The sequence below is a fragment of the Lathamus discolor genome, chromosome 2 (genome assembly GCF_037157495.1).
Source record: "Lathamus discolor isolate bLatDis1 chromosome 2, bLatDis1.hap1, whole genome shotgun sequence".
Classification (NCBI taxonomy): Eukaryota; Metazoa; Chordata; class Aves; order Psittaciformes; family Psittacidae; genus Lathamus; species Lathamus discolor.
The window spans coordinates 115,870,695-115,889,205 of NC_088885.1; the positions used below are offsets into that span (position 1 = coordinate 115,870,695).

The 18,511-nt window shown below is 36.5% G+C and overlaps 1 protein-coding gene across 1 annotated transcript in view; it reads right to left on the reverse strand.

Moving 5' to 3' along the window:
- Positions 1–18,511, reverse strand: part of CCDC178 (coiled-coil domain containing 178) — a 165,448-nt gene that overhangs the window by 61,621 nt on the left and 85,316 nt on the right. The window contains 1 exon segment of the mRNA XM_065669142.1: positions 1,336–1,485. Coding sequence (XP_065525214.1) covers positions 1,336–1,485 — 150 coding nt within the window.

Genomic DNA, 18,511 nt, shown 5'->3' on the forward strand with positions numbered 1-18,511 from the left:
TTTCTGTAGAGAGACTTGAAAAGTATGCCCTAAAACTGCATTCAGAAAAAAATACTTTAAATTCCTTCTATAAACCAGCCCTGTTAAGAAAACATTTCAATACTCATAGCATTGCCTCCAACTTGTTCTCCAAATATGGTTATCCCTAAGAATGTATGACTTAAACCAGTTTTGTTCTTGAACTGTGGAAGAGCTATGGAGTTAACAACAAAATTTTGGAAAAGATTTTATTTCTATTTGGCAGGAATAAACTGAATACACTGAATTTTAAAATTAGAGATTAAGTGAGGTAGCATACAGGGAAATGAACAATGAATGAAGATATAAGACATAAAATGGATTGATAAGATTAAATTACTAGCAAATAATCTGAATTTCACATTTAACTGATTTGTTTGAAGACTTCTACACTGTACTTTTAGGAAATGGACTAAAGTATCAATATACCAGGACCTGGTTCCTGCATAAATGACCTCAGTTAATGAAGATTCTTTCCTGAAATTTTTGATTTGAACCTGTCTCTGAGCGTGATGACACAAGCAGGCTTGTATTTTGAGAGCTGAATATAAACACAAAGAAAAGAAACAGAAAAGACTTTTTCTGTGAATTGTCATTACATTTACACAACAAAGTTTTACATCACTTGATTCAGGCTCCACAGCACTGACAAATTATAAAATCTATCTTTTAAAATGTAGCTGATTAGTCGATAAAATGTTATACCCAGCAACTATACATCAGGCATGGAAGTTCATCAAACTAGATTTTACCTTTTCTCATTTTTATTTGACTGGTTTCTATATCAGAGGCTTATAGAGCCTGACTTGACAAATATTTCCAAGAGGAAGTGTTTTGTAGAGAAGTTATATGTAACGGTGGAGTACATTTTAATTATATATAAAAATAAATACCTTTCAGGTGTAAAAGTGGAATCCATAAAAAATGCAATTCGAATACCTTACATGAACTGCACTGTAAAAACAAACAAACAAACAAAAGACCCAAACAGGTAGGTTAGATATATAGATAGATAGATTAGATAGACAGACAGATAGATAGACAGATAGATTAGATAGATAGATAGATAGATAGATAGATAGATAGATAGACAGATAGATAGACAGATAAAAACACACAGCAAGTAAGATAGACAGATAAAAACACACAGCAAGTAAGGAAAAAAAAAGAACATATGAAAAGTGTGAAGTAACCAAGAAGAAAATAAGAATTCAGGTGATAGGTATTACTAGCAGGTGTTCTATTAAGTAGCTGCACTGATCAACTGAATTTTAGAGATGGGATAAATTAATTGAATGAGTGATGTTAGCACTTTACCTGCTGCTGATGTTTCACGGCATTTTCCACCCTGATCCTTTTGGCATACATTTCTGTGAGGTCTTCTTTACCTTTTAAGTAGTAGGTTTGAATCATTTGATATTCTTGGGCTAACAACAGATTTTCTTTCATGATTTTCTCCAGAGCAGCCTAAAGAGAAAGTAATTTATGACACTTACTGCAAAATACCTTTCTAAAAAAGTAAAATCATAGGTCACTTCTGCAGTTTCCCTTACTCATTCACTGATTAACATCTGCAAAATAGAGATGACAAGAAGTTACAGTCTAAAAGCTTGTAAAGGTAGAATAGTCCACTTAGGAGTCTATGCAAGAGGACTATATGTAATCCCATGTGCAGAAGCATGTTTGCCCTTGCAGAAAAGAAGAGCTCAAAGAAGAGCTAAAGCACTTGGAGCAAATGTCACCATGATCTGCCCCCTGGATGAAGCTCGCCTATCCACCAGGAGGGAGGGCAGCCCTCTGGCTTGACAGTCTGAAACTGGGAGTGGAATGGTACTGCAGGAGGTAAGGAGCAACAACCTGGCCTAGTAGCTGCCTCTCCAAAATCCAAAGAAAAGAATTGGTGCTACTGTTGAGAGAATAACCATACATGTTATTCTGCTCTTCTCCCTGTCAACAGAATGCCGTTTAAGTCAACAGATGCATGGTTGAGGCAGAAAAAAATATATTTTAACAAGAAAGGAATTTAGGTTCATTTTCTTAGGCTCAAGCCACCATTTATATATTAATCCTGTAAGAATCAGACCCGGTGGCTGTCAGTCAAGCTCTCTTTTGAAGTGCAACAGAAATACATATTGGTAACATTTCTGAAACAACAATTGGTTTAGTCACGCATTACAGCCACAAGTTCACCCAGAACGCAGGAGCACTAGTAAACTTTGGTAAAATTCAAATCTTGTTTTACTATCTTCCGTGACTCTAAAAAACCCAAACCTGTGAATTAGAGAGCTAACAAAGTCTAAGTTCTTCTGGGGTCACAGTGCATACTGTCCAAGAATCCATATGTTTTCTGAGTCTGTTCCCAAGTGGGTAATTTAGTTTCCCACCTTTTAAAGACAAAACTACCCAAGGGAAATAGCAGCATGCCTGAACAGGTTCCTAGCCATCCCTTGGAGCTACTCGAATTTTGGGAGTTCCCAAGACAGTTAGCTTATTAACAATGATTTTACCCCTTTTTCTACGCAATGTCTTAATTAAGATATATCCACTTCTGTAGCAGTATTTATATGCAGCTTCTAAAAACTTTGGCTAGAAGGTGGCTGTGGTTACGCAACTAAATCTAAAAACTCTTCCTGCATGGAACTGTCAGTCTCAACATCCCTAAAATGTTAAAATGCTATGTGTCTGCCAGAAAACTCGCAATAATAAAAAGAAAGTTTAGGATCCAGTGAAGAAGATGTGATTATTTCCTTTATTAATCTTTGGTTAGAGGTAAAACCTGGTTTTCAGACTGATAGCTTCCTTAACAGACATACAGTGCTTGATGTTAATATGTTAACATTCAATACCTGCAAACAAGTAATGCCTTCAGTATCGCAGTACTTTCATATATATGTAAGGAATATGGTAAGATGACAAAAAAGTTTGCTTGTAGAATGTGAACATCAATATAGTAATTTCCACTAGTATAGAAACCTGACTACAAAGCAAGTGAAATCCTACTATTTTATATTACTTAAAATGGTCCAGATATTCCAGATATTTTGAGAAAGAATAACAACATAGCAAAGAAAAAAACAATAGCTGTCTCCAGATATTGTAAGACTCAATGGCTATGTCCATATGATCAATTATAATAGCTGCCCAGTTCCCAAAATTGCTTTATCACATGTCTTAAGTCAGCTGAGACAGAGAAAGTGAGATGGTTCTTCTCTAATTCACTCCTCTGAAAGATGAGGTTCAGAAAGTAAAGAGCATATATCCTTTAAATACCAAACTGTCACCCATCAGTGTTTATAAAGAGGATTTCCCAGAATGTGGGGAAAGAAAAAAATACTCTTTAAGAGCATTCTATCCTTATGAAAGAGAGGAGTGGTCAAACTGTGACCAAAATTGGCATGCCAAATACGCACTATATCTCTTTCTCCTATTCTAGGAAAACAGGGATATGAATCTCAAAGCTGATCATAAAATATTTAAGTGAACAGTCATGACATTTGTTTTATCTCTGGCACTTGAACGTCTGAACTTGTAGGCTTGTGAACTGATAAAAAGCACCATGATTCATGAGCTTTTTCTTTTGTTGCTCAGCAAGACTTGAAACAAAAGACTTCTGGTACATCAGTCTTTGTCTATAAGTAATGTTTGACTTCTTCCAACATTCTGCAAATTATGTCTAAAATAAGGGAAGAAATTCCAATGAGTTACTTTCTACAGCCAGGAATTTTTTGAAGGCACTTACCTAAAATGAACCTTGAGTTGCAGATAGAGAAATCAAGTAAAACTAGCAATTGCCATAAAAACAAATGAAAATATATTTCTTTTTACTATTTGTATTTAAGGTGGATTTCTAGGAGGAAATATCCCCTGGGATTCATTAAATAATAAAAAAAATTATTGGATTGGAAAATGAGGTGATTATTCTAGGGAAGTATTACAACATGCTTGGTCTGTTATTATGCTTTATCTGGACACCTGGTATAGGAGGTGGAATACCAGGCTAGAGGAAATTTCCACCTGATTTAACACATACACTTTTTTGTCTTTGTGTTCTCTTATTCAACACAGCAGCTTAGGAAGCTCCTCTCTTTTCCTGGAACAACGACACTTTCTTGTCAGTTTGTTGAACACACTTGAAGTGCAGTTCCTGTCTGCTGTAATACAAATTCATGCTGAGATAATAAAATATGTGGAAGCAAGGAAAAATAAAAATACCGAAAGCCCTTGTTGTAATGATCAACATATTGTTAGCACAATGGCTGCTGAACAAGGCAATAGGAAAACAGATGCAAAGATGTGCAACATAATGACGAATTATCTGTCCAGTACCTCAGACCATACAGAATTTCTTGTAATAGCTAATCTTCAGTCCTTTTAGGCTGCAGAGATCACAACTAATCTAGTCATGACTGTTACAGACAAGCATAGAGAAAATATGTTTCATGTTATTTTTCTACCCTTTTATGTACCAAACACTTTGTATTCCAAGTGATCCAAAAATTATTTTACAACTCCATGTTTGTGTGACAAAAGTTTGCAAAGAATCATAGAGACAAATCTTACGAGCACTGATTTTTGTCCACATAACAATATAGCTATAAACATGATATAAATCTCCATGTTTTACAGGGTCAGTTGTAATTTTGAATGGTCACTTTGACAACAGCGTTTTATTTGAAAGAAGAGCAATTGATTTTGACAATCAATCAGGTGCATCAGCACAATAAACTAATTATTAAAGGATCTATATTAATTGGCTATACTACTTAAACTTGATGTTGTGAGGAATGAAATTGGTTTCCTCAGGCAGGAATGACTGTTTCTTTTGTAAGCATAAAGTATCCTGTTCATAACATGAACAGCAAAATAAGAAATGACTTATCTTAAAATATCTGTGTTCATATGCATCTACCCATCCCACTCCATAGAGCTTCCCCAGAGAAGTTTAGCAACACTTTTTCCACCAGTATCTGTTGCTTATTATATGTGTCTCTTCCCAGGGCATAAAGATACCAAATATCACAAAATTACTGTAATACAGTTGACAAGTCCCCTAGGCAAACAAAAGTGACTGAAGCAAGCATAAGATGTTGGGGGATTTTTTTCCCCTGTCTGAGGATCAATTGATACCACTAATGATTATTAGGATACAGTTTGGTCTGTACAAGTAACAGAAGTTACAACATAATTTGAGCTGATACAATCACGGAACTCTCCTTACTTGGGATCTTCTCGATGCTGCCAACCGCATTTGATAGTTGGTAACTTATGCACCAGTGTTCACACAGCTACTCAGTAGATTTCTAGAACTGCAAGCCTTTTAAGGCACGCAGTGGAAACAGCTGATCCCTGCTTAAACAAGCTCTACATGAGTCAGGGGATTTACATTGTTGATATTACATGCTGATCTAATAGAGATTTTGATGGTCTCTGAACTGAAACAGGTCTTCCTTGTATCCACAGCAAAGAAAAAAACCCACATAGCCCAAAGTTACTGAAAATAACTCTTCATCTGAAAGACAATATGTTTTCACACCTGTGGCACAAATTTTTGCTTTATTATGCTTGGAAGGAATTTTAGGAAATGCGCACTGACGTAAATACAGAGATTGACAGAGGAAAATGAGAGATAATTTGAATAATTTGTTAGAGACCATTTGGAGAAAATTAATTACTCTATCAGTAGGAATATGGTGTAAAATGCTTTCTGACAGATTGCATTTTTCCTGTCTGCAAACGGAAGCAGCAATAACTACAAGTAGCCGTCCAGTGATAACACAGCACCTGAATGGCAATTATAGTTTTGAAAAAAAACCAAGTTTAATTCTGATACAGACTCAAGTGGAGAATTAATATGGGGGAAAAAAACAGATATGCATTAAATGTTCGGGAGAATATTTATGTTGATAAGTTATACAGATAATAAATGCTGCTAAAATAACCGCATATACTGCCAAGTAGCTTTGTATGCACCTGCCAGTGTTCTCATTTCTTCTTCACTATCCTGGATGCCATCCTCCCTAACTTAAATGATCCAGTCCTTGTTTTTCTTAAGCAATGTAATTCTTTGGGTAATTCCTATTTTAGGATACTTGAACTTAGAAGAACTAGCTGTCTTTCAGAACATAAAGATTTAAGTAGCTCTCTTATGTCTATCAAAATTTTGAAATGCTTGTCCTTATGTTGGTAAATAGAAATGTATCTTACCAGTGCTCCTTGACAATTAACTAATTTTGTTGGGTATAAGAGAAAAATACATTTTTCTTATTGAAAGAATCAAGAATGGGAGAGCTTTCTCTAGGGCTAAATTTTTGTCTCTATTTCAATTTTGCAATCAGTCATGACCACACGTGTTTAGAAAGAGAAAAGCAGTCTTCAAGATCTTTAGAAAGCAACCAGATATTTTCTGTTTTCATGTTGCAAAACCAGAACTTGGCAGTGCTTATACATATTAAGCATGTATACCTTATGTATAGGCAAATTCAAGGGATATGCAGGAGACTGCAAAGTTCTTAAGTCTTGAACCAATATGAGTTCAGTCTCAAGGTCTTGCTAATTCTCTTCGATAGGTCCTGCAAAAAAAAAAATCTAAAGTTGTGCTGAGAAGGACTACTGAAGAATTGGCACTGTGAAGATAAAGAAAATGAACTGATGAAGACAGATCTTCATGCCGTCTGGTGCCACAGTTGTGTTATCACAGCAGTGATTTGCTGTCAGCAGCTTGGGTATGTCACTTAACTAAGTCACAGTCCTTTCTTGATATCATGGAAACAGATTGGTATCAAAGCATTGAACTGGAAGTACAAGCATGATGCTTTCAAGTAGTAGGGGTCACTGACTCCACCAGTGGTGTCATGAGCATGGTTCCAGAAGACACAAGAACAAATTAATGACTCCACAGAAGTGAAAAATTAAAAAAAGTATTAAAGAAAGCAGAACACAACTGAGAGCTCACGGACAAATAGAAATTTAATAAATAGCACTGCTATTGCAGTAAATGTGAATGACAACAGACTATAAAGCAAAAAGGAAGAGGAAGCACATCTTAGATTTGATGCTAACTGTGGAAAAGTATAACTGTTAGAGATTTTATTACAAGTTAATTGGAAATAGTTGTTACGATACACAGTGCCAGTAAATCACAGAATCACAGAATCACAGAATCCCAAGGGCTGGAAGGGACCTAAAAAGATCATCTAGTCCAACCCCCCTGCAAGAGCAGGGTAACCTACAGTACATCACACAGGAACTTGTCCAGGCGGGCCTTGAATATCTCCAGTGTAGGAGACTCCACAACCCCCCTGGGCAACCTGTTCCAGTGCTCTGTCACTCTTACAGTAAAGAAGTTCTTCCTGATGTTAACGTGGAACTTCCTATGTTCCAGTTTACACCCATTGCCCCTTGTCCTATCACTGGATATCACTGAAAAAAGCCTAGCTCCATCATCCTGACACCTACCCTTTACATATTTGTAAACATTGATGAGGTCACCCCTCAGTCTCCTCTTCTCCAAGCTAAAGAGACCCAGCTCCCTCAGCCTCTCCTCATAAGGGAGATGTTCCACTCCCTTAATCATCTTTGTGGCTCTGCGCTGGACTCCTTCAAGCAATTCCCTGTCCTTCTTGAACAGAGGGGCCCAGAACTGGACGCAATATTCCAGATGTGGCCTCACCAAGGCTGAGTAGAGGGGGAGGAGAACCTCTCTTGACCTACTAACCACTCCCTTTCTAATGCACCCTAAGATGCCATTTGCCTTCTTGGCCACAAGAGCACATTGCTGGCTCATGGTCATCCTCCTATCCACCAGGACCCCCAGGTCCCTTTCCCCTTCACTACTTTCCAGCAGGTCAACCCCCAACCTGTACTGGTACATGGGGTTGTTCTTCCCCAGATGCAAGACTCTACACTTGCCCTTGTTAAATTTCATCAAGTTTCTCCCCGCCCAACTCTCCAGCCTGTCCAGGTCTCGCTGAATGGCAGCACAGTCCTCTGGTGTGTCAGCCACTCCTCCCAGTTTTGTGTCATCAGCAAACTTGCTGAGGGTGCACTCAGTTCCCTCATCCAGGTCATTGATGAAAATATTAAACAGCACCGGTCCCAGCACCGACCCCTGAGGAACTCCACTAGTCACAGACCTCCAGCTAGATTCTGCGCCATTGACCACAACTCTCTGCATTCTTCCTTTCAACCAGTTCTCGATCCACCTCACTACTTGATTGTCAAGCCCACACTTCTTTAGCTTATCTATGAGGATGCTGTGGGAGACAGTATCAAATGCCTTACTGAAATCAAGAAAAACTACATCTACCGCTCTACCATCATCCCTCCACCTAGTCACTTCCTCATAGAAGGCTATAAGGTTGGTCATACATGACTTCCCCCTCATAAAACCATGTTGGCTGTTCTTAATGACCCCCTCATCCTTGATATGCCTAGTGATGGAGTCAAGAATAAGTTGTTCCATCATCTTTCCAGGGATGGAGGTAAGGCTGACCGGTCTATAATTACCCGGGTCCTCCTTCTTGCCCTTCTTATAGATTGGTGTGACCTTTGCCATCCGCCAATCCTCAGGCACCTCGCCCATTTCCCACGACTTACCAAAGATGATGGAAAGTGGCCTAGCAATGACCTCCGCCAGCTCCCTCAGCACCCGTGGGTGCATTCCATCCGGACCCATCGATTTACAGATGTCCAGTTTGCATAGCTGATCCCTAACCCAATCCTCATCTACCAAAGCAAACTCCTCCTTTGTCCTGACTCCTTCTGGGGCTATAGAAATCCGGGGCCCTCGGGGAGAGTCTGCAGGAGTAAAGACAGAGGCAAAGAAGGCATTCAGCACCTCTGCCTTCTTTATATCCTCTGTCTCCAGGGCACCCACTTCGTTCAGCAGTGGGCCTATATTGCCTCTTGTGTTAGTTTTATTTGCTATGTATTTGAAGAAGCCCTTTCTATTGTCTTTAACCCGACTAGCAAGATTGAGTTCCAAGGAGGCCTTAGCTGTCCTAATTGCCTCCCTACATCCTCTAACAACTGTCCTATATTCCTCCCAAGAGGGACTTACTGGGAAGGATCTTAAGGTCCTTTCCAACCCTAACTATTCTATGATTCTATGATCTCATCAGATCCATTGGTTCTCAATGTAATGGAAGAAAACATCAATCATTCACAGACGAGAAAAGATAAAAGCAAATTCTCTAGAGCTATGCAGTTGGTAGCAAAATGCCTCTATATCACAACAGATGCTTATTTTTTATTTTTTTTTTTTAATGCGTTTGCTTTAAACCCCAACATTTATGTTTATTGAGAATAATGTGGAAACAAGAAATATAAAAATGTTCCTTCAAAGTGTGTTATATTCTCTAAAACTTTAACATCAAATTTAGATTCATTATTGCAGACTTTTCAATACAGAAAGATTTTATTTCAGGAAAAGTAAAAGCTATTTGTTTGGAGCAAATTCAATCTATAAATATAATGGAATGCAATTTGGTATTAAAACACAGATTAAAGTTGATACAAGCATAAAAAAAGATTTTGAAAGTGCATAGAATTAAGAACTTCCCCAATCCTACATCCTCCTGCATACCTTAAGTTCATATGCTTTGTCTGAAAAGAAAAAAAAGTTTATTATTTCATTATTGGTTCCTGCATAACATAGGTTTAGACTGTTAAACACAAACCTATTTGCCTATTATTGCATCATTAATTTTTCTTCTATATCATCACAGTTTGATTATACATACCTGTCAATATTTTTAGAGCATATTATGAGAGAAATCTTCACTTGCAGTCCTATTCTGCAAAAGATGAAACTGCATGGGATTTTCTATTTATGTATTTATTTATTTCATTATGACCAGTTAAAGATTTATAAAGACTCTCTATTTTATTATATATTTAGGAATGGACAATTCTCCATCACTATGGGAAAAGGCTAATTGCTCACAGCAAGGTCATTAGATACACACTTTCTTTCTGTCATTACAAAGACTAATATAAGACTAATATTTTTACGTTAATGGCACTATGAAGAGTAGATGAAGCAAATAAATAATAAATCTTATTCAGATGCTAATGCAAAACCAAATGTTCCTTCAATTCTACAGATGTAAAAATTAAAGTGAGAAAGGTATCAAAAAAGTAAAAATAATATCCAACACAATGCCTATTAACTGCACATAACTTCCATAAAATTACAATGCCTCTGAAGTGGCAGAAAGGTGTAAATAAAGAGATTCATGGGTAATTGTGCCGATTTCGTGTTGAATCCATTGGAAAATTTTAAATTTTTTGTTGCTTCATTAAATGAAACGTGAAAAATATACTGGATTTTACAGAAAACTATATTTTATTTTACCAATTATAAAAATATTTGCATCCAATTCTGGTTTTGCAAATCCATCCATTTTAATCTCCACACAGTCAGAGGGACCAGATTTCAGACTTTGCATCCAGAAGTTTTATAATCCTTTGAAGAATTAATACTACCAAGTAATCTTTAGATGGTAATCAATATTGATATTTTGTCCTAAATTAATGTCCTACATGAAATTTTTTAGAAATATATTTTGGCTAATCTCAGTTACGTGCTTTGTTCCGTTGACAAGCCATTTGGCTTCAAGGAACTTTGCCATACTGATAACACACGACTGACACTCAGTGGTCATCTTGGCTGAAAGTTTTTCTGCCCATTGCATTTTCTGTAGTCATGTCCATTCAAGCATCCATAATAAAAGTTCAGTTTCTAGATTTTTGTTTATAACATTCCCCTAGGATCTCTTGTATGGGTATACAGTTTAATCCCAGTCTCATAGGATTCTGAAATCCAGTAGCTGAGGTTGGAGAGCTGTTGACGTATTTACTTTGAGTATTTCTATAGGCAATATTGAGATAATTAAGAAGATGAGACCTAATTTTTTGCCTTTTAAAGCATTTAGTGAAATATATATACAATGAACAATATCCTTAAAAGATTCTTTTTTAATCTTCTTTTGTTGAAGAAATCCTCACTTTCATTTCAAGAGGTAGCAGAAAAAGATCTACTCTCCTTATCTTGTTTTTTTCCAGATTTTTCACATGAAAGAGAATGCATCTCCACTCCTCTCTACTCCAATTAGAATAAACTGGATTAAAATTTTGAAAAAGGTAATTTAGAAAACCTTTACTGAATAAAACTCAATATAAAATAAAAAATTTAACAAAAGGGTTTTTTGTGGGTTTTTTTTTTTTGTTTGTTTGTTTTAATGGACAGGTTTAAAAGCAATTATTTTTTTTTTTGCAAATTCTATCACCTTTTTCAATACATATCAGAATCAGAAGTGTCAATATGAATCAGAAGTGTCCTGTACCCTTAAATATTAAGGAAGTTGAATGTTAAACATACAGTATATTCTGACTAAAATATAGTAGAATACCAGAACTTCATTTATCCAGTTAGAACAGGTCTGCATTCTAGGTAAACTATATCACTAACAGCACAGTTCAGCTCCCTTTTAGTGCAATACTGTGGCTGTCAGTACAATGATGTTTGCACCTTAGGCTTTCTCTACCATATTAAAATCATGGAATCATACAATAGTTAGGGTTGGAAAGGACCTCAAGATCATCTAGTTCCAACCCCCCTGCCATGGACAGGGACACCTCACACTAAACCATCCCACCCAAGGCCTCATCCAACCTGGCCTTGAACACTGCCAGGGATGGAGCATTCACAACCTCCCTGGGCAATCTATTCCAGTGTCTCACCACCTTAACAGGAAAGAATTTCCTCCTTATATCCAATCTAAACTTCCCCTGTTGAAGTTTTAACCTGTTACCCCTTGTCCTGTCACTACAGTCCCTAATGAAGAGTCCCTCCCCAGCATCCCTATAGGCCCCCTTCAGGTACTGGAAGGCTGCTATTAGGTCCCCACGCAGCCTTCTCTTCTCCAGGCTGAACAGCCCCAACTTTCTCAGCCTGAAAACCTGAAAGATTACCTTATTTTTATGTCCCTATCCTGCAGAGTCCTTGGCAGATATGAAACAATGACATTGGGAGTTTTCCTTTCAGTTCTCCCTTTTAAGTGAAATTGCAGATCTGCCCTTTTGTGCAAACCTTCACTGTCTAAAACCTACAACATAAATGTAATGATGGCCCAAATATATAAATAGCAGAAATGATTCATAGACACAAATCAGATCAACTGCAACAAGAAGTTCCAAGTGACAAGAAACAAGACATGAGATGGTTTGGAACCCAAAAGAGAAGAATCCAGCAGGGTTTGAGTCAATTTGCTGTATGCTGGAGACTCTGTCTGCCTTCAGTGTAAGAATTCCAAGGCCAGTGCAGAGGGTTAACTTCTAGAAACAGACTGAAGATGTGAAAAGGAGTTCAATGTCCTTAAAAGTGTCTGCACAGGCAGTGTAATTTAAAAAAGGTACCCAGGATTTCCCTACTTGGTAACCTCAACCTATGGCAGAACTTGGTTAAGTTTCATGAGAAGTAATCTTCCAAAACACTTTTCTCATTGGCTGCTGCATGTAAAGGCAATATTTATTGGAAAAGAAAGAGCTAATACCAACATTAGAAAGCAAACAACAGGACACAGGAGACTGTAACAACTTCTGCTGGATGTTCACTGTATAGCATATGTCACCACTTAAATGAAGCCTCAGAGAAGCCAAACCTCAAAGCATAAATGGTCTCATAAAATCTAGCGCAGTAACTGTTTATGATGAAAATATAATAATAGTTTATGTAAATTGCAACAGTTTATGCAAACTGTTCACATGGAATTGTTAAAGAATTAATAGTGAGGCTTCTTTATTAAACACTTATTTTAAAAACCTGGTAATGCTTAGAAAAGAAATATACTTTCCCACATAATGGTAAAGGTATACTCATTGGAACTTTTCAAATAGAACGTTTTACAGTATCTCCTATAAACAAACAAGGACAACTATGGCAAACAGTTTAAACTGAGTGTAGCTATTAGGATTTCACAGAATCCTACCAGCTCAGCAGATGTGTGAAATCCAACATTTTCTGCATAAAATAAGAAACACAGGTATTTAGTGTATCTTCTGAGCAAGTAACTATAACATGCACACAGACACATGGTCTTATGTTTTTATCCATGAGCTTGTTTCACCACACAGCGGTTCAGAAGGTATTTAATTAATGAGATATATTTTATATTGTTTATATAGATAATGTATGTTATAACTTTAAATATATTTATAATATATTATAGAAAACACTCATATAATAAATAGCCTGTTCAAACTAATTGTCATTGAGTCTGGGATACATTTAGATGTAGTAATGATATGAAAGTAATTCTAAAGAAAGCTAGATTTTTCTGATACCAAAATCTCTGCTTTTTTACAGTTTTTTTTGCCTTTTTTGCACTGCTCATTCTTTTCAGAACTGCCATTTTCTATAGCAATGGTACAGTAGTTGTTCTACACAGAAATGATAACTCAGTCTAATTTGCTCATTCTTGCAGTTTCAAATGTAGTTAACACAACTGAATTCACAAGCATGGCTACTAAGAAAGAAACTACATCTTTGTATTTTGGATAAGCCAAAACTGAGTTTTATGAATGTCAGTCTAAAAGCACAAAGCAGCATGTTCTAGAAATAATCTCAGAACCAAAATCAGGATAAAAAACAAGGCAATTATCAGCAAATAAAGCTTTTTGAGAAATTCCTTCTAAATGTACTTTACCTGTTGTCTGTGTACAGATGCACTATCAATTTTGACTTAAGAAGTTTTGTCTCTCATTATCACAGGTACATGGTCAGCATACGGGCAAAGCAAAGGGAGCTGCACACAATGCTATTTCTCTCTCTACTACAGAATCCCAACAGAAAATAAAAAAATGAGATTGTTCAAGGATAGGAAAGGAAGGATATAAGGGTGAGAATAATTGATATGTGGATTACAAAACCTGAAGAACTTCAGTGATCAGAAAGTTGTACCTTTTTCTACCTTTGAGTGATGTACGTATTCGTAATGTGAATGCTCCAAGCAGTAAGTTACCATATCCACAATCATCACAGAAGCAGTTGCTGAGTTCTTGAAGCAAATAGAATCACTCTATCACATGCTGCATTAGCTTTGAGTCTTCCTCAGTATTACTGCAGTGGTTGATAAGAATATAGATAAAGCTTCAGGAGACATTAAGAATGGAGGCACATTTTAGCAAAGCCGCTGATACAGCTTCATCTCTGATGGGTGTATTCCAGTGACAGCACAAGGCTGTATTTGCATGGTTTCACAAGACACCCTGACATATTTCATACTCTCATGCAGAGAAGGCCATGTCCACACCAGCAATTAATATCAACCATTTCGCTCACCATCTTAAGAATTTAGTTTTCTTAGTGCAAAAGTAGAGAATTCCCTGGATGTCCAAGTGGAAAACACACTTAGTCTACAGGTATGACATACGGAAAATTAAACAGAAATAATGACTTTGTGAATCAGATGAAAGTCAGGAACCAAGAAAAAAGAGTAGGACAGCTGTTTCCTATGTGGAAAGAATATAATCTGTGAGAGATGAGTCATAATAGTCTAAGTGTTTATCCCCTCCTTCCTTATCAGGGAACAGTCTCACAAGACTCTACTTCAGCAGGAGCTAGACTTTGCTGACTTTGGAAGAACTATTTCACCTATATGCTAGGGAGAAAAGATTTTACTGCCATATTCTGCAGTAGTCAAATAAAAATGAGGATAGCTATACATACTGCACCTAAGTATGAATGCTTTCATCTGTGGGTTCAAGCTCAAAATTCTCATGTTAGTCTCAGTTCCCCCACCTATTAAAACAGAATGCTTTTCTTTCGTCCTTCAATGTAGACAGTTGAAACAGTCTCTCAGTGGATCAGGACCAGAGCAAGATCCGTTTCTTTGGCATCTTTACAAACCCAATAACCTTTACCAAGATGATAAGCCATCCAGTTGATCCTTTGGACATTAGGTGTTCCTGTTCTCTCTGGAAAAACCTGATCATCAAAATACTAGATTGCTCAGTACGAGAATGCAGTTCTTTCAAAGTCTGTTTTTAAAGGTGAATAGTCAAAATCTTATGTCATCTCCTTCCCACAAGTAAGAGATGAGGTTTCAGTACTGTACATTATCTGTAATAACTGGAGGGTAATAGATTTCTAATACTGGACTATTTAACAACTGATGCCAGAGGATACAGGCATTGAACATCTTAGATGCTCATAGAATGACAATTATTACCAGAGTTGCAGCAGGATATGATGCATTTCATATAATATACAGCTAAGGAGTCAATATTTGGTAGCCATGACAGGTAAGGGGGTCAAGAAAGAGAAAATGTGAGAAAAAAGGACTCTTGGACATTAAATTAAAACTTTTTCCTCTGTTATGACAGGACATTATATTTTTTCATATTCAGAACAACTGTTACAAATTTGAACACTAATATCTGAAATACAATGTATTTGGTATCATACTGTACATGATAACTCTATAGAGACTGTATAAACAGCCAAAGAAAAGTGCTAAAAAATCTAAAGGATAAACTGATTTTTTTATGACTGTTGTCTGAAGACAATACTTTTAGACACATGGGTGACTATGTGCTTATCTTAGAGAACATAATTTATACTGTTTGCTTTTACTATGCAAATATATAAGAAAAAGGTTTCATGTTTTATGTTCATATCATATCAAAACAATGACATAGCAAAAATTTAATAACAAAATTATAACCTAACTAGTTGTTCATTATGTTCAGTACAGCTAAGGAGTTGTTTAATGGCTTATTCCTCACATGTCATTCCAAGTCCACTAATTTATTCTTGTGCTATGTACACTACCTATTGAAGACGTTATACTCAGCTTTTCTATTTTCAAACTCTTTCATATTTTATTTTAGTCACTGAAAATGCACACATTGGTTTTTTCTCCACATTTCAGTGGGATCATTTCAGTTCATTTTGTGTAAACTTCAGAGAAAGGACAGCAACTATTTGTATTTCACAGAGTATATTGTCTTTGAAAATCTATACACTTGGGGGATCATTATATGTCTGTAACTTATGAGGAACATTTTATGCATAGTATTATTTAGCATGGTATCATTCAGAAATCCCCATATGCATCTTGTTCCCATAGCACTCGAGGAACAGAGATACATTTGAGTGAAGAGAGTAGGAGTGAGTAGGAAAGTCTAAAAGCCATATTTACTCACACAGTACTACAGAGAAATAACATTCTTGCCTCCCAAAACCTGCTGCTTTTGAAAGATCAACTAGTATCAAAAATCTTCTGCAAGACAGTAGCATAACACTCTATGCTGGATTTATTTACAGATTTTTCCATGTGTGTGTCATAACCACAACATTTTTTCTGCATTAAAATAGGAATCAAAACACAATCCAATTAATTTTTAAATATTAAGTACACTTGAGGACATAACTTGCATATCCTAAGTGCCTCTCCAGTGCCTTAATCATAAACTAGACTGACAGAGGGCCCATATTGACATGGATCACAACGAAGGAGCTATATCTGAGCACTTAATTCACATTGAATTTTAGATGAGACACAAGTGAATGTGGTATTTCCTTTCATCTGTGAGCAGGTCCAACATGCCATATTTTGCATTGCATCATTTCTTCCCCTTAAGAAAAGTCTCACGTATAAGTAAACTGAGACCTGGGAATCTGTGCTCTGCATGATTTGGAGCTAAATATTTATGGTACAGACAACTGAAATAGCTAATTCAACAGAAGCAGAATACTGTCTTTCACCTACTTTTTTGATCATGCCTCATCATGATCAGCCACACATAATTATGCCAGTTACTAATTTAGATTGGTTAGCCTCTATAGGTGCCTATTATGTAAATTGAAACACGCCATAGAAAACAACTTTAATATAAAGCTTCTCATTCTACACTGATAATAAAAAGAAATACAATGAGAATAATTAAGTAAACCTAATCTTTTCTAGCCCTCAGCCAAAAGTGTAAGAAATATCATGTCTTTCTCACAGAAGGCCTTATAGTTATAAATGTTCCACCATTCTTGTCTTATGTGTTTCCTCACTTGTGGCACTTGAGTAACCCTGCTCACCCAGCAAATGTAAAAAAAAAAAAGAAAAATGTTAACTGAAAAATATCTTTTCTAAGCTTTGCAACTGCTAACCCCAGGCATATGTCACACTGTCATATGATCACATGCCAACTCTGTTCATTCTTTCATATCAGTGCAATAGCTATGCAAAAGAAAGTTGTTAGGGGCATTGTATTCCTGTAGGAGTTTTCTTTTGGATGAGATATAAATGGAAGGTCCTACCCAAATTGGTCATTAGCAATCCCAGGGAACTCTTCATAAGAGTGTGTTAACTTCAGTCTCCTGGCCAAATTCCAGCTCAGGTAATTACATTCAGCCTACCTAATTTCTCACTACAATTACAAGTACAGAGAGATCCTTAATTTCCAGTCCCAAGCTGCTGTGCAGTGTGGAAGAGTTGCTGTGTTTCACCCAAGGTGGCTGCACTTCAGCAACGGATAAAGAAAACTGTGTATAAATTATGGCAGTTTGTAAAGCATTTTGGAATCGTTTGCGATGAAAGTGCTATATAATTAAGATCATTCTAATTGAAATAATTACCTGCCACTGGTCTAAATATTGTTTGTAAAAAATCTTTAGAAAGAAACTTCGCTGTTGCTCTGAACAAATCAGCTATTATATATTTAATCAGTCTTAAATGTAAGTATTCGAATTTGAAACTGCATATATTCAAGAGCAAGACTTAAAAAAACCCAAACTCCAGCAGTCTTTAATGCAGTTTACAAGCATTTGAGCCGTCAGCAATATAGGATCACTGCTCCAGTGCAAGATTAATGGCACATCCAATCTGTCAAACTTCAGGCTTACTATTAACATCCCAACAAAGGCCTTAGACACAAATAAATATACCACTATGTGAAAGATGCCTATAAAACAATAATAAGAAGGTTAGCAGATACTATTAGACAGGGACTGTTTCTAAAATGGACTACTGAAACTCACATTGAAATCATCAAACATCTCTACACAGTATATGTGTAGATTTTTAGTTTCCTCAAAGTCTCTCTCTCGGGTTTCATGTCCAAAGACTAACTAGATTACCACTGAACTGAAAACTTCCTTGCCATAAAGTTCAGGATGCTCTGACCCCATAATTTAGAAAACTGGGGGAAAAAAGAAAACTAATATCCAAGAGAACTAAAGAAGCAAAAGTACAAATAGCTGAAATAGACTGGACAAAACCAGTAAAGTCCATTCTAGTCCAAAGGAAGTACAAACAAGACCAGTATGTAAACCGAGGCTTGGAACCACTCATGAAACCACTCATTTTTCTAGTTCAGTGCAGTATCCTGTGATTGGAGTAAAGTTCTATTCTAAGTCAACTTACATTCAATTTTAGTGCTGTCTTCATTGCCACTGTTGGACAATGGGAATGTATTACCTCAGGGTATAAAGGGTTCC